General features: G+C 44.5%; 1 protein-coding gene across 2 annotated transcripts in view; it reads left to right on the top strand.

Moving 5' to 3' along the window:
• The first annotated feature begins 992 nt into the window (after window positions 1-992).
• Window positions 993-21483, top strand: part of NECTIN3 (nectin cell adhesion molecule 3) — a 119483-nt gene continuing 98992 nt past the window's right edge. The window contains exon 1 of one of the 2 annotated variants that reach the window (XM_073306147.2): window positions 993-1360. In XM_073306147.2, coding sequence (XP_073162248.1) covers window positions 1204-1360 — 157 coding nt within the window. In that variant the 5' untranslated portion in view covers window positions 993-1203. The remainder of the gene's footprint in view (window positions 1361-21483) is intronic. The other variant, XM_073306137.1, reaches the window with a different exon arrangement.

Genomic DNA, 21483 nt, shown 5'->3' with positions numbered 1-21483 from the left:
GAGAAAACCTGGATTTCTGCTGGAAATGGCCCAACTTGATGATCACTTTAGATAAGCTATTACCAGCAGGAGAGTAGGGTGGGAGGAGGTATTGTTTCATAGTCTCTGTGTATATAATGTCTTCTGCAGTTTCCACAGTATGCATCCGATGAAGTGAGCTGTAGTTCACGAAAGCTCATGCTCAAATAAATTGGTTAGTCTCTAAGGTGCCACAAGTACTCCTTTTCTTTTTGCGAAGACAGACTAACACGGCTGTTACTCTGAAACCTGAGCTCAGGTGGATTACTTGGAGCCACGTCAGGACTTGGTCATGAGGGAGCCCTGTGGTCCCACAGCTGATCCGTGGAAGAAGCTCTGCACAGTACACTTTTTTCCGTGTCTTGCTGCGTTTCTGGGTGTGCCTGTGTGTCTCTCAGCGCCTCACCTAGGGAATCCCCGCACAGGGGAAACACAGGCTGCCCCCCGCTCGAGAGTCCTCCTGAGTGTAGGCTGGGGGGCGGGGGGGGGACTTTCACAATGGGTGGCTAAAGCCGCCCTCCCGCCCCCTAACATGAGGGGCTCGCCACGCCGCCGGATAACTTGGGGGGGAAGTAAGGCGGAAAGGTCGGAAGAAGGAGGGGGCGGCCCGGAGGCAGGGTGACCGGGGGGAGAGAGAAGGCAGAAGAGGCGGAGAAGAAAAGCCGAGCCGGGAGGAGAGGGAGAGGGGCAGCGGGGGAAGGACGGAGGCAGGGTAGGAAGGAATCGCAGGGAGGGACGGAGGGACCGCTCCAGTCAGCGGGCGAGTGAGTAGCACTGATTTCCCCCAACCCTCCTCCGGCGGCGGAAAGTGGGGAGGGGGAGGAGAGGGGAGGGGCGGGATGGGACATACCAATAAGCCCCCGGGGGGGGGAGGGCACCGTGACACCCCCAGCTCCCGGGGTGAGTCCTTTGGCCGGTAGGGGCTGCGCCGCCCCTGGTGTAGGCGGGCGCATTGGAGGGACGGGGGGGGGGGGGGGAAGCGAGACGGTTTGTCCCGGGAAGAAAGAGGGGGTAGGAGCGAGCAGCTCCCCCCCCCCCCAGCGGGGTGGTGCGGCCCGTTCCGAGGAGGGCGCTGCGCCTCCCCGCTCAGTGACACACAGACCCGGCGCGGGGAGGCGGCGGCGGCTGGTCGGGGCAGGCTGGGCTGGGATCGTAGCGGCGGCGGCTGGGAGCCGAGTCCGGAGCATGGCGGGGACCCCGGCGGCCGCTCCCCCGCCGGCTCCTCCCGCCAGCGGGGAACTTCCCGCTGCCGCCACCGCGGACGCTGCCTCCTCCCCTCCCCGGCGGCCCCCGGCGCTGCCCGGCCCGGGGCTGCTGGGGCTGGGGCTGCTCCTCTGCTGCGGTAAGTGAAACTTTCCCTCGGGCGGGGCCGGGCTGCGGGCGGGGCCGGGGCGGTTGCCGGAGTTCGGCGAAAGTTTTTGCGGCCGCGGGGCGGGGCGCGAGCCGGGGCGGGGGACGGACCCCAGAGGGAGCGGGGCGGCTGCGGGTGAATCGGGGGGTGGGGGGAGGCTGGCTCCCGGCGGGGGTGTGTGTGTGTGTGTGACGGGAAGAGCCCGCCTGGTGAGAGCCCCCCGTGTGCTCAGGAGGGTGCGGGGAGGGGGGGTGCCCGGCCCGCTGCTCCCGCTGCTCCCGCTCCCGGGGTCGCCGCGGCCGGGGCGCGGTTGCTGGGCGCGGGGTGTGTTTAGATTCCACTTGTCGCGGCGGCGGGACCGTTACTGCGGGCGGGGCGCAGCCGGGGTGTCTTCCCTGGGGCTGGAGCCTGGCCCGGCGCCAGCTGGCGAGGGAGGCTCCAGCAAACCTCCCCCTCTTCCAAAAACGGAGACTCCGGTTCGGAACAGCTGGTGGCTGGAGCCGCGTTGACTCCGCGTAAAGCGGCGTAACTGCAGCCGCCCAGCTCTCAGCACGTGGGTCTATAAATCACTGCCCGGGGGCTGGGCGCTATTTGTGGGTCTAGGGTCCTTCCTCTCCCCGCGCTCCCCCGCCCCGCCCCCGATACGGCGAGAGTTGATACCGACCAGCTTGGGGTCTGCCCGGGGGACTGTTGATGATCCTCTCGCCCCTCGGCTGGAGACATAGGAGCTAGCGGTGCAGCGCACGCAGCCGGGCGTGTTGCGGGAGCCCAGGGGGTGGGTTTTCCGCACGTGTGCGGCGGTGTCTCTTAGAGGGGTAGAAATGTTCCTTGGCTTGTGATGCTGTCGCTTGAACGCTCCCCCGCGTGTGCTAGCAGGGGTAGTGGCTTTGCGGGGTGTACTTGTTCAGACTCCCTCCCTGCCGGGAAAGCGTGTTTTGCCCCCTCCGAAGCGGTCGCACGTCCCCTTCACGCCTGCTGAGGCTGATCCTGTGAGTGGGGACTTAAAGCACGGGGCCCCACCTGTAGTTTGATGTGGCCCTGTGGGGAAGATTTACACTCCCCCCCGCAACTCTGCTCTTGCGGAGGGTAGCTGGGTCGGCAGTATGGTTGAAACTACTCAATGTCTTCTTGAAAAAGAAAGGGGGTACAGCCTGCTCGCATTAGGCGTTATGCGGGGATACAGGAGGAAAGTGGACTTGATGTTCGTTACAAAAAAGAAATGAACGCAGCAGCAATTAATGTCACTTTCCAGCGCAGTACCAAGTACCTAACGAGGCCTCGGCTGCTTCTTATCGCTCGCTGTGCACCCTCTTGGAGGTGGGTTTCATACAGCGCCTGGGAGCAGTGTGCCGCGAGAGTGCGTTGCGGCAGCGTTTTTGTATTCAGCGAGATGCCCTTGCAGGGAGGGAAGGAGAGCGCTGCTGCTGGAAGTGCGAACTGCTGCATCATTGCCTGAGGGGGCAGACTATCACAAAGTGTGCTTCACAAGGGTGGGGTAATAACAATTGGAATCGCAGAGAACGTGGACGCGCTCAGACTCAGAGCTCTGGATAATCGTCCACCGTACTTTACTGCTTTCTGTTCTTTGCAAGATGAGGTTTTCTTGGGCTCAGTCACGCTGATCGTGAGCACAGCTTTGTTTTGCTTTGAATTGGGAGATGATAGTGTGTGAATGGCTAACGGGCTTAATTTCATCTGTCCAGGAGACGGTTATTTTTTGAGTTTGGTGCAAAAGTTAAATGTGCAGCATTTGATTTAACAGCTTGGGTTGTGCAGAATTAGGTAACTGAGTTAAGTCCAGGTGATATATGGTCTTGCTGGCACATATATGAAGTACTGTATGATCTAGAAGTGCTACAGAATTAGTGGAGTTGCAAGTGGTTAAGCAGAGCTTTCATTTGGTGTGTGGCATGCAGAAATCACTTCCAGAGTACAGCATCAAATCTTTGTGGACTGTCTTTCTTTTTCTGACCTTTGGGTTGGAAGTTGTTAGACAACTAAAATTCAGCTGATCTACTGTAATTATTACACTGAACAAATAGATTTGAAAATTAGATGTCAGAACTACAGTTACCACTTTTGTGTACGTTTACAGACATGTTTTTCTTAACTAGAAAATTGCCTGATAATCACACATAGTTACCATGTTTTATACTTGGCTGAAGGGACTCTCAAGACAACCATATTTTACTTATTATTCGTTAAAAGATATTGATTAAAATATAAAACTTCATGCTGAGCTATATGCCAACAACTTCTTTTCTCTAGACTGAGACAAAAGAATAAAAATCAGTTGGGATCTCATGCACCATACCTGTACTGTAGTGAGGAGGGGTTGCAAACACAGTAGGGACCAACACGGTTATAAGAGACAAGGTGGGTGTGGCAGTGTCTTTTGTGGAGCCCAGAGTGGAATGCTAATGCTGCCAATAGCACGTAGTTGGAAAGTCTCTCTCACTACAGAAAATGTCACAAAAGTTCAATCATACAATATCAGGGCTGGAAGGAACCTCAGGAGATGCTCAACCCCCTGCTCAAAGCAGGACCAATCCCCAGTTTTTGCCCCAGATCCCCTAAATGGCCCCCTCAAGGATTGAACTCACAACCCTGGGTTTAGCAGGCCAATGCTCAAACCACTGAGCTATCCTTCCCACCTAAAAGATGCTACTTCAGCTAGGTCGTGTCTCTGCTGTAAATCTTGTAGAAGTGTTTCCCTGAAACTGATGAGTTGAATCAAACTGGGTTTGGTGTTAATCGGCTCCATTTAGAGCCCTGAGGGGCAGCTCTAAATATTGCAAATCTGTAACGTATGTTAGAGTAAAAGGAATACAAGACCTATGGAGCTCTTGTATGTTTTTCCTGGGTGTCTCATGAATAAAATAAGTTGTTTTTTGGGGAAGCAGTTCAAGAACTGGTGTCTCTATTGCTGTATGTCAGAAGGTTCTGTGGCTTCTAAAGAGGAAACTACTTGGCACTGGTCATTTATCAATATCCCCACATCTTACACAAGTGCAATTAGACAGTAGCAGACTGAATCAGTGGTAAACTGGTGGTCAAACTTTTAATTATCAAGCCTAGTACTGTAATACATTTCTTGGGTTATAGTTACCTAATAACCATATTGCAAGTGGTAAAAGGCATGCTTTCCTAGCCTTGATAAACTGGATGGCTAAAATCTCTGTTGTTTCTGGAAGACTTTTGATCTATGTAAACTACATTGAATTCCATTATCCGTTTCATTACACTTAAACAACACAAGGCTTGTCAAAAAGTTGGAATGCCTGCTTTATGTAGTGCAATGTTTTCAGCCTGATCAAAAACTTCTACAGTATTGTGTAGGTGTCTTGTATAGATGTAGGTAGAAGCCTGAAGCACAAGGAAAATATTTAGTGATTTTTCAACAGCATTTTGCTTTCTCTCAACAAACAGTTCTTAAACTGTCTGTACTAAATCTTTGGCTAAAATTGCCCACTTGCATGATTTCTTATCTCTTCCTCTGCTGCTACCACCACGATGCTTTAATGCTGCCGGGTACGAGAGTGACACTTCCTGGGCATGAGAGAAACGTATTTGTGCCCACCAGAGTAAACCTTTCCTGTTATAGCTAACCTTAGGCTTCACGGCCCTCGCTTTTTCCCAGTGCAGGTTAGCAATATACATCCCTCACTTTGGTACACTTGAGTGCCCACTCCTTTGCTTTCAGTGTGCACTGCAGGTGTCCAGGTTTGCTGCCTCAGAGAAAGCGGTACACCTCGGTTCATGCTTTCCTCAGCACAAGGAGCTTAGACAGATTTATAGTAAAAACAGACTGAAGTTTATCAGAGAGAAAGATTTGCGTAAAAGCAAGTATTTGGAAACATAAGGTTGTAGGTAAATGGAAATACAACGTACAATCTATAGCTTATATTTATTTTCCTGTCTTATAAGGTAACTTGTTAGTATCTCTCACTCACAGGTCATTCCTTGAAGTACTTGTCCATTTCCAAAATCTGGGATTCAGTTCTTGTGAGGGTCATGCAGGCAGAGTTCCTTCTCCTGTAATAGATCATCACTTGTGCCCCTTCATTTCTTACAGTCACATATCATTGTTTCTTGCCCCAAGGGGTCCTGATTTCTGAGAACTCTCCTAGGTTTGCTGGTCTTGGAGTATGCTCAAGGTTTCATCTTTTTTTTTAGACCATAAACAAAACTCTCTTCTTTGTTTGAGGTCCGTTGTTCCTCTGTGGATTGGGTCAACCCTGTGACTTCCCCTTCTCAGGTGATAAGTTTCACTCCCAGTGGATTTGGAACACCATACTTCATGTACTAACATCTTACAAGAACAAAGACAATCAACTAGTTCTTTTCTTTTGGTAGAAACCACATATGACCCTCTTTGCTCTAACATTGAGAAAATGGTCAGACACAGATATAGTCTTTCTGCCAGAGCTTGTTTGGGCATGTTGGTGTCACAGTCAGAGCCCAGGTCTACTCTGGGACCTGCTCTACACTACAGAGTTAAGTCTATGTAAAGCAGCTTACATCAACCTAATTACGTGTATCTATACAACAGCCTTGCTCCTGCCAATGTAAGTGCTGCACTACACCACATCATAACTTCAGCTCCATGAGAGGAGTAAGGCTTATGTCAGTGTAGTTAGGGGGACGCAGTGTCCATGTAGACACTGTGGGTTATTAACATTTGCTGTTGGCTGTTTTTCTTGTCAATTTCATGGCTCCTCTAGGGAGCCATGAAATTGACAAGAAAGCCAGGTGTGGGTTCTGACCCCAGGGCAGGTTGGGGGCCCCAGGGCAGTCTGACCCCCCCACTGCTCCTCTTAAGTTGATGGAAGTGCACCACCGACAGAAGGAGGGTAGTGAGGAGATGAACCACCACAGTAATTATTACAGTGGCTGTAAGTTGACCTAAGGTAGGTCAGCTTAAATTTGTACTGTAAACATGCCCTGGGTCTCACATTGTTACCACCAGTGCATTATTTCACCAGTCCTAGCAATAATGGGAAATAATAAAGAAAAATACCATGTGATATACACTGCTATAGTGAAAAGTGAAACTTTCTGGTATGTAACCAGAGAGAGCCTTAAAAGTTCTGAGCCCTTATGGAAGAGAACATTATGATCAAGGGGTATGGACCTTCTGTCATTGACCTTCTGTCAAGCAGAATACTAACCCTCCTGGGAAGAGGATGTATGTGGGAAAAAAAGACTAGCAGCACCTTTGGTTTTTATTTAATGCTGCTTTTCCAGCTATACAGTAGAACCTCCGTTATTGATGCTTATTGATCCATAACTTGCCTGAACACCCAACGCTGTTGCATTGCTTACCGTTAATGTCTGTCGTGGTGCTGTAGTGAAGTTCTGAAGGCACATCTACACTACAGGTACTACAGCTGTACTTGTGCCGCTGTACTGCCCATGTCGTAAAGCAGTTCTACTCATAAGTGTAAACTAATGACTGCTTCCTTACTTTCTTTCTCTTCTTAGATCTGTGGTGTGTAAAACTGCAAATTGAAGCAGAGAGCTACATAAACAAAAGTGTGGTGAATGGAAACAATATAATAAAGTATGCCGTTTTAAATGCAAGATAGCCCCAAGGAAATATTGTATGTCTGGTTTGTTTGTTTTTTTAAAAAAGCTTTCTTCTTGAAACAGTAGTTTAAAATCTTTTTTGCTTTTTACTGAAGCTTGACAAGAAATATCTCCGAGCGGGGGTTGAGTTTAAGTTGGTGGTGAAAAGATTTATATTCCTTAAAGGAAAGATTGGCATATCAACTTGAGAGTATAGTGAAACTTTTAAAAAGAAGAATGGTTAAATAGGTTGGATTGTTGAAATTGAAGTGCAAGTGTGTGGGGAAGAACAAGGAAATGGGAGGAAGAGGCTACAGTGTGTTCATAAACTTCTGTTGTGTTTTTTGTCTACCAAAATTATCAGCAGACTGGTCATACAGAGTGTCAAGCTTCCTTCCCCACTCTGAACTCTAGGGTACAGATGTGGGGACCGGCATGAAAACCTCCTTAGCTTACTTTTACCAGCTTAGGTTAAAACTTCCCCAAGGTACAAACTATTTTACCTTTTTGCCCTTGGACTTCCGCTGCCACCACCAAACATCTAACACCGGTTACTGGGAACGAGTCTGGGAACCCCCAAAAATCCTCCCAAATCTTACCCCCTTTTTTCTGGGGAAGGCTTGATAAAAATCCTCACTAATTTGCACAGGTGACCACAGACCCAAACCCTTGGATCTTAAGAACAATGAAAAAGCATTCAGTTTCTTAAAAGAAAAATTTTAATAGAAGAAAAAGTAAAAAGAATCACCTCTGTAAAATCAGGATGGTGAATACCTTACAGGGTAATTAGATTCAAAACATAGAGAATCCCTCTAGGCAAAACCTTAAGTTACAAAAAGACACAAAAACAGGAATATCCATTCCATTCAGCACAGCTTATTTTCTCAGCCATTTAAAGAAATCAGAATCTAACGCATATCTAGCTAGATTACTTACTAAGTTCTAAGACTCCATTCCTGTTCTGTCCCTGGCAAAAGCATCACGCAGACAGAGAGGCTTTGTCCCCCCCCCCCCCCCCCCAGCTTTTGAAAGTGTCTTGTCTCTTCATTGGTCATTTTGGTCAGATGCCAGCGAGGTTATCCTAGTTTCTTAACGCTTTACAGGTGAAAGGGTTTTTCCTCTGGCCAGGAGGGATTTTAAAGGTGTTTACCCTTCCCTTTATATTTATGATACAGAGTTTGACATTACTTGATTTCCATTGAAAAGCTAGTAAAACTGAAGCCAGTAGACTAAGGCAAACTCTAGTGTTAGATTAAATCAGTTTTCTAAATTCGGGTATTTCAGAACCTCCTGGCTCTTTCTATTATTGCTAAAATAGTTTGACAGGTAATCTAAGAAGGAGAGTGTGACTAGGTCTACCTGTTTGTTACTGCTAACAGAAAAAGCAGATGGAGTTGTGTAGAGGGCCTGAAAGGAAGTAGAGAAACATGAGGGATAACTTCCAACCATGAATAAGATGATGGCTACTGCTGAGATATATTGACATAGGAACATGTTAATTCAAATACTGGATCACAGCCAAGGCTCATCTAGTCAGGTTTCCTGTCTCTGATAGTCGCCACTGTCACAGTTCAGGGCAGCTGCACCTGTATTTCCCTTTAATGGCCCAGCACTGGCATCCACTCTCAGGCTTCCAGTTCTGCAGCTGTTGCCCCTCTTGGATGGAGAGATGTATCCCTCTTCCTCCTAACTAGGATATTTTCAGGCAACACTGTTTCTTGCCTTCATTGTGTATTTCCCAGCACAGACTGGTCGTTAATGGCCACCTGCTTGCTTTCTCTTTAGAGATAGCCAATAAGTGTAATTGCTACAGTTGGAAGGTACCACACAGTGTTTCCTATGCAAGCCTACTTTAGTCTTAAAATAAAAAGCTTAACAGAGAAAACGTGTGACAAAAAATGAACCTACATGCATGTTAATAAGCTTACCAGATTTAAACCTAACATGGATTTGGCAAGACAGGACTTTCAAATCCACACCAAAGGAGGATTCCACAAGTTCATTACAGCTTGAGCTCAGAACAAGCACCCCGTCCTTCCAACCCTGTGCTAAGGATTGGGGCTTTTATGTACCGGGGGTCATGCTGGTCCTTAGAGAATCCAGCTTGAACTAGTACATGCGTATCTTTCTAGAACAGTGTCTTCAAAGTGTTGATAATGGAGGAAGAATATTAGTATCCCCCCTCCCTACTAAAGAAGGTATGTCTGCAGCATCAGTGCATATCAATTGCATTTTTAATACAATGTACCCCAAAAGTATTAATCTTAATTCAATAAAACTTTATTGAATGCAATTAAGATAGGCTTAATTAATAAAATTTGTTCAGGATATTGTCAGTCTGTCCAGTCGCCACCAGGTAAGTTAGAACATCAGGTAAAAACACTGCTGTCGGCAGATGTGAGTTAATGTGCCCTAAACCTGGTAAGAAATAAATAAGATGGTGTCAGAAACTTGACTGTCTGTGAATTGGCAGAAATCTAAGGAAAAGAAAATGCCCAAGTTGACTCCTCTACAAGAAACTACATTTAGAACATAAGAACTGCCACACTGGGTCAAATCAGTGGTTCATCTAGCCCAGTATCCTGTCTCCAACAGTGGCTGGTACCAGAGCTCAGGGGAGTGTAAAGAACCGGGTAGTTGGAGTGATCTTCTGTTTTCCCCTTCTGGCTTCTGATAGAGGTTAGGGTCACTCTGAGCATGGGATTGCATCCCTGACCATCTTGGCTAACAGCCATTGATGAATTCTCCTTTGAACCCAGTTATACTTCTCACCTCCAACATCCTGTGGCATTGAGTTCCGCAGGCAAATTGTGTGTTAGGTTAAATCTGCTGTCCATTAATGTCATCAAATAACCTCTGGTTTTGTATTTTGGGAAAGGGTAAATGACTCTTCTCTATTCACTTTTTCCACACCACTGATGATTTTACAGAACTTTATCATATGCCTCCTCCCGCTTGGTGGCCTTTCTTCTAAGATGAAGAGCCCTAATCTTTTTAGACTTTCCTTGTCTGGAAGCTGTTCCACAACCTTGAAAATCATTGTTGCCCTTCTCCGAACCTTGTCCAGTTCCACTATATCCTTCTTGACATGGGACAGCTAGAACTAGACACAGTATTCAAGGTTTGGGTGTACCATGGTTTTGTATTGTGGCAGGATATTTTTGGTCTCTTTCCTAATAGTTCTGTTAGCCTTTTTGATTGCTGCTGCTCAGTGAGCTGAAGTTTTCAGAGTACTCTCTGCGATGACTCAAAGATCTTTCTGAGTAGTAGCAGATAATTCAGGACCCATCCTATATATGTAGTTGGGATTATTTTTTCCACTGTGCATTACTGTGTACTTACCAGTGTTGAATTTCATCTGCCATTTTGTTCAGGCACCCAGTTTAGTTAGATCCCCCTGTAACTCTTTGCAGTCAGCTTTGGACTTTACTGTCTTGAGTAATTCTGTATCATCTACGCACTTTGCCACCTCGCTGTTCACTCCATTTTTTAGATAATTAATGAATGTCGATTAGCACAGATCCCTGTATTTACCTCCTTTCTATTGTGAAAACTGACCATTTATTCCTACCATTTGTTTTTTGTCTTTTAACCGGTTACTGATCTATGAGAGGACCTTCCCTGTTATCCCATGACTATTTAGTTACTTAAGAGCCTTTGGTGAGGGACCTTGTCAGAATCTTTCTGAAATTCCAGATACACTATATTAACTGGACCACCCTTCTCCACATGCTTGTTGACACCCTCAAAGAAATCTAATAGATTGGTGAGGTCTGACTTCCCTTTTCAAAAGCTGCATTGACTCTTCCCTAATGGCCTGAGGCCTTAATGGCTTGACCAGATAAGCAAATAGAACAGAAAAATTTACAGGTCATCTCACTAACTCAAACAGTGGTGAGTTAAGTAAAAAATATTGATAAGTTTCTCGGAAGTAGATAAGAACCGTTGCGTTATTGACTAGAAATTGAAAATGGAGTTTGTTACACAGAAGAATGTAATACCTGCATGGATGTGTTTTTACTCAAAGTGAACAACCTAGAGAAAGGATGGAAGTTTTTAAATGTATGAATAAACTATTGTCACAGAATCAGTGAACAAGTGAATTCAATAGGCAGTCTTTAAAATAAAAAAACAAAGAATAAAAGGAAAATAATACTTGATGATGTTGTAATAGTGATCCAACTGGTGTAGCAATCTGAGCTTCTGAAAGTGTAAGTCACCTTCAAGAAAGCAGTGGCGCTATAGTGCAACTAGTAGTGAAAGAACTTAGGTGGAAAAACAAACAATAAAACACTTCCTCCCTTGATACATGGCAGGTATGGTAAAGAATACAAAACAGATGAAGTCTACGCAGCCAGTGGAAGTTTGTACAGGAAAATGTTCAAGAAGCTGGCGGGTGGGGGGACTCTCTTTGGAAACAAAGGAATTCAGGAGATGGGTATGATTTACTTTGCTTGGGTTCTCTACCTTCCTTCCATGTCAGATGGATGTTAAGCCAGGGATTGTGGGTTCGAGTCTCATCTGGGGGGAAAAACTTTTTGGGGGGAGGGATAGCTCAGTGGTTTGAGCATTGACCTGCAAAACCCAGGGCTGTGAGTTCAATCCTTGAGGGGGCCATTTAGGGATCTGCAGCAAAAATTAGAGATTGGCCCTGCTTTGAGCAGGGGGGTTGGACTAGATGACCTCCTGAGGCCCCTTCCAACCCTGGTATTCCCTGATTATGGTAGGTTATTGACTTCTCAACCCCTTCTCAATAGCAGGTGGAAGAAGATGAGATCTTCAGCCCCAGAATCAGTCTTACACTGAATTTGTTATATATAGTGTTAAATTAAATGTATATTACTTAAATACAGTGTTAAATTAAAAACTGGTTAAGGTTCAGAAGTGACTGATTGCTGAAGAGAAACCGAAGGAGATGAGCCCTAAATTGGAGTAGTCTAGAGCTGCAGTCAAAGGGCTGGGACAATTGCATGGCCAAATATTTGTGCTAGATCCTGTTCCTTCATGGGATCAGTGTGGCCAACCTGATGAGCTTCAATAAAAACTGTGTTAGTATTTGATGGTAATAGGAGAACGAGTACAGACCCTCTTGCAAGAAGGAGCTGTGCTGTGGCCCTCAGCACAGAGCTAAGGCTAAATTCTGCTGGTTACCAAAGTGAACAAATGATGGAGAAGAATTATAAAGCCGAGCACTTGATTTTTGCTGACAGTAGTATGTCCCATGGTGACTGTGAAGGTAGGCTGGGGGGAAGGTGATGTACCTTGTAGACTACAAGAGGCAAGGTGGGAATGTATACTTTTGCCATTGAAGATAATTTTTTGGAGTTAAATGATGCAACAGGATAATTACACTAAATGTAATTAGCACAATCGGGCACATTTTAGTTTAATGTGATGGTGCCAAGCTGAAAAAAGTCATGCCACGGGGAAGCTATTCCTCTAGCTTTCTCAGAGATGGCATGAGAATAACTCTAGAAATACTACATCGGAGAGAAAAATTTCCTACTAATCTTGGAGGGAGTGGAAGCTTCTCTGGGATAGACATCAGAAATTAAAATTAAAACAAGTTAAGAAGGCAGCTGAGACTGCTGGACTAAAAATGGAGGAAAAAGTATGCCAGAATGAAGACTCTGGCAATTGGAATTTACAATGGATGGTTTAAAAAACAACAAATTTCACTACCTGTGAGTGTAAAACTTATAAAACTTATACAGCTGCTAAATATAATCAGTGTTTCCCAAACTTGGGATGCCGCTTGTTCAGGGAAAGCCCCTGGCGGGCCGGGCCAGTTTGTTTACCTGCCACGTCCGCAATTTTGGCCGATTGCGACTCCCACTGGCCGCGATTTGCCGCTGCAGGCCAATGGGGGCTGTGGGAAGCCAATGGCCTCTATTGAGAAGGGGGTTGAGAAGTCAGTACCCTACCATAATGGAAGTATAATGGAGAAGTAGTTGGAGGGGAGGGAGGAGGTATCCTGGGAAAGAGATCAAGGCCTGGCACTGGTCAAGGTAATTAAGTGCCCTGTGCGCATATGTGGGTAGCTTTCCTAGGGCCAGTCCTCCACCTTCCTCTTTTGGGGGTGAAGGATGCAATGAGGGGGGTCCCAGTTGGCCCAGGCCCACCAGATGTAGACAAGGAAGGAAGATTGTGGTTTCTTTGGGGGGGGAGGGGAGAGAGAGGAGTATTGGGAAGAGTTTTTCCGGAAGGAGGGCAGGATGGGGACATGACACTTGCTGTGAGTCCAAACAACCTCCCTAATTGGTTTCATAAACATCCCTAAAAGTCTCAGCACAAGGTTGGCATCTCTGCAAGAGGTAAGACTTCTGCCAAATTTAGAGGTAAGGTGATGGTTTTTAGTGATCTTGTTTCAAGGATGTGTGGCTGAGAGTTCTCAAATAGGAGTCTAAGGCTTTTTTTAAACGATTGAAGTCAAACTTTAAACTCACTAGAGTTGAAACTATGACACCTGGTCCTGCAAAGCTGAGAGTTGATTCTGGATAACAGCTGGATGTAATAAGGGATGTGTCTGCAACAAAAAGTACATAGTTTGGGCTGAGGTGCTTGGTGCTGCAGAAACAGCTGTCCTCAGCTGGTTAAAAAACTGCATTTCCATAGCCTGAACAAAGGGAGCCAACAGGCTTAGAATTCCTCAAATGGGTTAACGGTCATCATTAGTTAAGGGATTTGATCACCCAAGTAAAGAAATTGGGGCGAAATTCTTGAATGCCAGAAGATGGCTATATCTTAAAGCCAAAGTGTGAAGCCAATGATTTTCCTAGAACTGTAATGTTGCTGAAAGACTTTTTTTTAGCTTGGTGTGGAAGAAGGTGTGAGAGATCCTAAATCAATAGCAGAAAGTGAGGCAGAAATTTAATCTGCCAGGCAGTAACTCTACAGTAACTCTAATGTGATAGAATGGCATCAGGGATTATACAGTGGCATTAATCAAAGATGGTGGTTAATGTTACTTCCTATGAGTTCAAATACCTCATGGTACTAGGAACAAGGAGAGAGTCTGTCTTAGTGGGTACTAAGTACACAGTGCCTGTTCTTTACTCTCTAGGTCTGGAACCTTCCAAAGAATTCCATGAAAATCGGAGTTCGTTCCCTTAAATTGAATAAATTGAATTTGCAAAATGGGCATGCTTTAGATGAATGGTTTTGCAGTAGCTGTTACTGGGGAGAGGAGGAACTCCTTGCTCTGTAGGTTAATTCTGGAGGCTCTATAGAAATTGTAGTATTTGAGTCTTGGTCTTAGGGGGAAAAATAATTGGGTTCAGCTGCTTCTGAGATGCTTTCCCATAGAGCTTTCTTTTCTCCCCCCACTCCTCTGACACAGTAGTCTCATCCCAGCTGGCAAGTGAAAGATGATGCGTTAGTAGAAGGGTAGTAGAAAGTACTTAGGAGGTGAACATGGCTACTACTGTAGCCTAAGATGGATAGCCTTAGGTAAGTGCGAATACACACTGGAATTTGCACCCCTCCCATCTGAGGATAATGATGTTGGAGGAATTAGCGATGTAGCAGTGAAGTAGTCCTGGGGAGCTCACTGGGTGGCAATAAGCAGCACTCTCAGTCTAAGTGAGCTCTCGCATGCCTTCAAGAATAAAAATGTCTTAGGTCCAGGATTCTTTTTCTGGTGGTTCTCAGCTGATGTTGCTTTGAGGGGATAGAAGAAATGGGGGTTTATAATTGCTTAACCAGACGTGTTTCCCCTTCGATCAACAGGCTGCATTCTTCCTTGATCAAGGGAGTATGGGTGCTTAACCCTCTGAGACATGACTATTTCAAAGAGATGTAAAGCCCTAATATTTCCTTTCTGATGACAGCGGAGTAAGTTCTGGGAGGTAAAATATGACTGGTGGTTGCTTTACAGAATTTAAATGTAGCTGAACAAATCCAAGTGAGCAAAACACCAGAGTAAATAAGATATGGGGCTGGGTTCTGTGACAGTGAATAAAAATGCAGAGCCAGACCTCGAGTTGTATTTGATCAACTGTAGGAGTGAATAAATTTGGCCTTTAGAAAAACAAAAACAAAACATACCTATAGAAAGGGAAAATAAGTGAAAACATGAAGCAGAAATGAAAATCTGACACTGTTTCATGGAAAATCACAGGAAGGTGTTGAGTTCTGATATGTTGGGGTAAGAATAGGATTGGGATGTCCACTGGGTGTTTCAACATAGATGTGTTCCTTCCATCAAGTGTCAGCCTCATGGCTACTTAGCAAGTGACGGTGAACTTGAAGGGTATGCCCCATCTACAGTATTGTAGCTGCTAGCCTAGAGTCTGGCTCTGTACAAGCTTCTTTTCAGAAAGATCGGAGAGAGCCTGAAGTAGCCAGTCATGGAGTAAACTGACCATGAAGGGTAAGCTGCTTTGTAATTCCCATTAGAGGCCAGTATATACATGGAGGAACAAAAGTATAGAGCCCTGTTGATGCTCAGTTACAACATTTTATTAAATCTCAGTTGATTTGAGGTCAATCTTGCTATTGAAACTCCAGTGATTCTAGTTAGCATATAAATATTAATGGCTGGTTTTTGCTAAGAAACCACTTGCCTTAGTGCCTTGGGACAATGAGTTGCACAAGCGATTGTGTGAAAAAGTTTTTGTACCAGATTTAAATGAACTGCCGATAAACACAATGAAAGTCCACCCTCTCAAAATACAAGTGTAATAGAATTAAGTGTGCCTGGCATACCTTGTACACTGTTAAATATTTCATATGTTTATCCTATCTCCCTCCCCCCTCAAAGATAAAATGTTCCCATCTTAACAAACCCTGTTAATATGGAAGCATTTTCATGCCTTTAATTTTCATAACAATTTCTGAATCTCTTTGATTTCTGCTACCTCCTGCCTTGGAAGGTAACCAGGAATTAGTTATGTACATATGATCGTATGTTCGATATTCTTTTGCATCCTAACACTTGAGCTTTTTAGACTGAGGCTGCATGTTAGCAGGTCTTGATTGAGCCTATGACAATGACTCTTAATTGAAATGAATTGAACTTTTTTAGTATAGAACAGGGTAAGACTCATTGAAAGGGGAGATATGATTGCTCTCTATAAATATATCAGAGGGATAAATACCAGAGAGGGAGAGGAATTATTTAAACTCAGTACCAATGTGGACACAAGAACAAATGGATATAAACTGGCCACTAGGAAATTTAGATTAGAAATTAGACGAAGGTTTCTAACCATCAGAGGAGTGAAGTTTTGGAATAGCCTTCCGAGGGAAGTAGTGGGGGCAAAAGATCTATCTTGCTTTAAGATTAAACTCGATAAGTTTATGGAGGAGATGGTATGATGGGATAACATGGTTTTGGTAATTAAATATTCATGGTAAATAGGCCCAATGGCCTGTGATGGGTTTTTAGATGGGGTAAGATCCAAGTTACCCGGGAAAGAATTTTCTGTAGTATCTGGCTGATGAATCTTGCCCATATGCTCAGGGTTTAGCTGATCGCCATATTTGGGGTCGGGAAGGAATTTTCCTCCAGGGCAGATTGGAAGGCCCTGGAGGTTTTTCGCCTTCCTCTGTAGCATGGGGCACGGGTCACTTGCTGGAGGATTCTCTGCTCCTTGAGGTCTTCAAACTACAATTTGAGGACTTCAATAGCACAGATATAGGTGTGAGGTCTTTTTTAGGAGTGGTGGGTGAAATTCTGTGGCCTGCGTTGTGCAGGAGGTCGGACTAGATGATCATAATGGTCCCTTCTGGCCTAAATATCTATGAATCTATGAAAGCTAGAATGCGCTTTTGTCAGCGAATAAGTTCATCTACTGCTGTTGCCTGTTCTTCTACTTCAGTTAGGTCACTCTTCGATTTCATTCTCTGTCACCTCAGTGTCAACTTCCTCTAGCAGACAGTTAGTATACCAAACACTGACCCTAGTGAAGAACCTTGCAATGTCCTCCTAATAGCTTTTTGCTATAACAAAAATTGACTGATTTCTGATCTTCGATAGTCATTTGTCTCTCCATAAGTACTGTACTTTGACCATCTTTTGAGGGGCTTTTTCAGATGCTTGAGTCATAATTTGGTCTCTTTTTTTTCTTTATTTACTACTTGAGATGGTAAAAGTTAGGACTAAAAGAAGGCAAGTAAAGATTAAACTTGGACTGAATAAAAAGGATGAGGTAGTAATAACTTAGCTTATGCAGAGGCAGAGCACACAGGAGGAAAACAAAGGAAAATATACACTGACTACATTTTTTTTTAAAATTATTTGAACACATGTTTAGAAGACCATTATTAGCAAAAATCAGATCACAAATACATGTATCTTTGTCAGCGGAAGCTGGCAGATTCCCTCTTAAACTATTCAAGAAATAAAATGTAGTGACAAGAAGAATGAATACTCTAAGTGGTGAGAGGGCAGGAGTCAAGAATGAGGGAAGAGGAGAGAATGGATCTTCATATTAAAAAAAAAATAAATTAAAATCCATTACTTCAGCATGTCAAAATGACAATCTTGGGCTTTTTAAATGCCAAAAACATGGACAAACTAAAGTCTTGTCTACCTTGATTTGTCTGGACAACTAGATAAAGTGAAGTGTTGTAAAGGCCAAGACTATAACAGGGTTCAGAAAAGAACTAGATAAATTCATGGAGGATAGGTCCATCAATGGCTATTAGCCAGGATGGGCAGGGATGGCGTCCCTAGCCTCTGTTTGCCAGAATCTGGGAATGAGTGACAGGGAATGGATCACTTGATCATTCCCTCTGCGGCACCTGGCATTGGCCACTGTTGGAAGACAAGATATTGGGCTAGATGGACCTTCGGTCTGACCCAGTATATCCGTTCTTAAAGTGATTGGAGGCTAAGTCCTCTCATAAAGAGGTATTCCAATTGGCCACCCAAACACTGAGTCAGGTGTTTAAGGTAGATGTTAACTAAAGACTGCCTTACAGCCTGACAAAATAATAAGCCAGTTGGTCACGGAGTTGTATGTCCTGTAATGTGGTAATTACATTTGTTAAAACAAAACTGAAGACTTGGTATTAAAGATTAAAATAAATAAATAAATACATTTTTTAAAAACTTTTTGTGGGATGAGTGTAGAGAAAAGTAGAGCTCGTTTGTCCCATTTCCCTCCTACAGCAGGGAAGCCTAATGACAATTGAATCCCCTTTTCCCCCACACAGCACAAGTCACTTCTAAAGAATGTCTCAAAGTATATGCCTTTGGACTAAAAACAAATGCAGACAAAATTATGTATGTACTGAGCAGGAAGAGAGGCCAGGGAGGGGCTCTAGTGTGGTTCCTATTCAGAAGCATTTAGCAAGATAGAAAAGATAAAATTACTTGGATAACAAGACTATCCAATGTTGTCATGCCTCACTGTTTCAACCAATCTGTAAGTACTAATGATTGATATAAGATGTAATGTGTGGGGATGGATTATTATCTGACTTCTGTGTGGTGGTTACATTTTTGTCTAAAGTACGTAGTGCTGGCTACTGTCAGAAATGAGATATTAAAAAAGATAAATCTCGGGTCTGATCCAGTGTGGCAACGGACTTGTTTTTCTATGTAATAAGTCACATTTGTACAAAGAATGCAAGTATTTTCACTCTTAAATTAAGAACCTGTAGCTGAATACTTTGTGACCATTTGATTTTATAAAACAAAGGGTTCCCGATCACCGGTTCTGCTGCTAGCCTGCTGGGTGACCATGGGAAAGTCACTTTATCTCTCTGCCTCCATTTCCTCATCTCTGAAATGGGGATAATGATACTGACCTCACTTATAAATGTTTTGAGACTTACTGATATGTGCTATGCAAGGTCTAGGTATTTTTGTCTTTTTGGTATTGTAGGTTAAGGTGGAAAAAAAAAACACAATTAAGACCTTAGTCTGTATTGAGTAACCCTCTTCTTGACATAAGTATTACGAAGTAGCCTCCTATTTAGTTTACTAGGGCCCTTCATTTACCTTTGTCAGAAAGCTTGTTGCCTTGGTATGTCAGACATATTTCTTACATGAAATGATATTAGACAAAATATTAAAAATGTTAAGATTGTTGCAAAGTGAGGTGCTTACAAATTAAATAACATGAATTAAGACTGCCTTTTGAACATAACTTGGGCCGCTTGAGTACATAAATTATGATAGTGTTCAATTACATGAACATATTTTTTCCTCAGGATCCCTGCCTCCTTCAGTTGCAGAATGAGCAACTGTTGAATATTCATTTTATGTTCAATATGTGACCCCTGCTTTATTTACTGCATATCATTCAAACCCTGCTCTGAGTAGAGAATCTTCTCATGAGCTTTTCTGTGGGCTGCTCATTGAATCTGAGTGCTTGACAAGCATCAATGAAACTGTCTTTACAATGTGCTTATAAGGTGATGTGATATTACTTCTTGTTACAGAATTGAGCCACAGATAAAGGCAAAAATTGTCACAAGTTACCTCTTGCTATGGGTGCCCAATTTGTGATGTATAAGTCCTGTTTTTGTTTGTCAGATTAAATTTTATAGCATATTGGATGTTCGGATAAGAGCTCCCATTAACTTAGATTGTAGTTGTGGTTGCTGAGACCTTCTGCAAATCAGTACGTAGGGTCTCAAGTCAGCACCTAGAAATGAGATGCTCACAATTAGTGAACATGTGAAAAGTTGGTATAAGTGACTTTGTGGCACAGGAAGAAAATTTTTCCAGGGCCGTGTAAAACTGCCCAAACTATGAGACTGACCGTTATGTTCCTGCAGTTCCTTACCTTATCACAACACTTCCAACTTTGATTTAAAAAAAAAAACCTCAGTACACAACTGTTTTCCTCCTTGAGTGATTGTCCCTATGCATATCACACATGTAGGTATGCATGCTTGCCATGTGCCCAAGTCAGGAAATTCTTCAAAGCAGCATCCATTGGTCTGCACACATGTGGTAACTCTCCTTATGCTCCAGACTAAGGATATAAGAGGCAGTGTGGGTTGACGCCACTCCAATTCTTCCTTACCACCATGTGGTGTGAGCATAGCGTAGGTGCCGACTCCGTGGGTGCTTCAGGGATGGAGCACCCACGGGAAACAAATAGTGGGTGCTTAGGTGTGGCAGCTGCAAATCAACTCTTGTGGGTGCGGCCCCCCCCCCCTCAACCTTTGGCGAATGGCAGGATTAGGTGTTTCCAACCAATCAGGCTGCTGCACGCCACAGCTATCCGCTGTTTGGCAGGGAGCCAGCAGATGAGCTCTTTCGCAGCATGTGGCTATAATTCCTAGCCCGGCTCCCACTGCAGGTAAAAGGGTGCCTTTTCAAGGGCAGAGGGAGCAGAGTACCATTTAGGAAGGGCAGAGAGGGCTTCTGCTGCTTCCTGAGTTTCCTACCACAGCAGAGTGCAAACAGGAAAATGAACTGCCTCTGCTCCACTGTCACCAGAGGAAGCTTAAAGCCCTTAGCTGTGAGCTGAGCAAGAAGTTTCTTTGGCGATAGGGCTGTTCCGGAAGAGCTGGATAAGCAGCTCCTCCCTCTCCCTCGGCTGTAGGAAATGTAAATGCCCCCTTGTGTGGGCTGCTGTGTTTAGACCACATCCGAAGTTCGCTCCCAAGATGGCTTCCGTGTTTCACATAAATCTGGTTATTCAGCTTCCAGCCTTTTATCCCAAACCTCATCAGGATAATAGGGAAGCCATCCTCAATACACTCGTATGAGGAGAGCCTTGACCTTCTATTTGGACAAGATAAGAGCCTTCAGAAAATCTTAGACTCTTCCTCTCTGTTGCAGACAGGTCAAAAGGTACTACGATTTCGGCTCAGAGACTCTCTAAGTGAGTGCTGGGCTGTATTAAATGGTTACAAATTGTGTAATGTAACACCCCCTTCTTCAATATGCCTGCATTTTACAAGGTCAGTCTCCTCGTCCGTCACTTTCTCCAAGGGTATCCCTGTATCAGAAATCTGCGGAACAGCTACTTGGGCATCGGCAAACACCTTTGCAGAACACTCTGCCATCCTGAGGGATTCAGCTGCAGATGCCAATTTTGGTGCCACCTGTTAGACTCTACTCCGAAGTCCCAGCCTCCAGTCATAGGAACTGTTCAGGAGTCTCCTACAGTTGAACACCCATAGGGACGCTACTCGAAGAAGCTACTCGCCTTGTGCAGTAACGATGGTTCTCTGAGACGTGTGTCCCCGAGATGATAGCACCATATAGCCCTCTGGATGGAAACTGAGTCCTTGGTTTGTCTTGTTGTGTACATCACAGAACACAAGGATGCGCTCCAGTATTTTTGTTTATGGGATGGAATATTATAATTTTTATGAAGACAAAGAACCTGGTAGCAATTGCCACAAATGTGACCAGAACCCAAGACTTTGAAGAGTGCCAAGTGATAATTTGGTGCCCAGTGTATGGGCCTTATTACTAGCGAACACCAAGTATCCATCTTTAGGAAATTGGGGCATCCAAAAATAACTCATTTTGATCAAAGTTGACATTGATTTAAAATATTTACTCAGTCTACAGCAGAAACTTGACCCTCTCTCCCACCTGGCAGGTTACAAAGTTATTCATTAAAATGTGG

The sequence above is a fragment of the Lepidochelys kempii genome, chromosome 1 (assembly GCF_965140285.1).
Source record: "Lepidochelys kempii isolate rLepKem1 chromosome 1, rLepKem1.hap1, whole genome shotgun sequence".
Lineage (NCBI taxonomy): Eukaryota > Metazoa > Chordata > Testudines > Cheloniidae > Lepidochelys > Lepidochelys kempii.
This window is presented reverse-complemented; position numbering and strand designations above follow the sequence as displayed.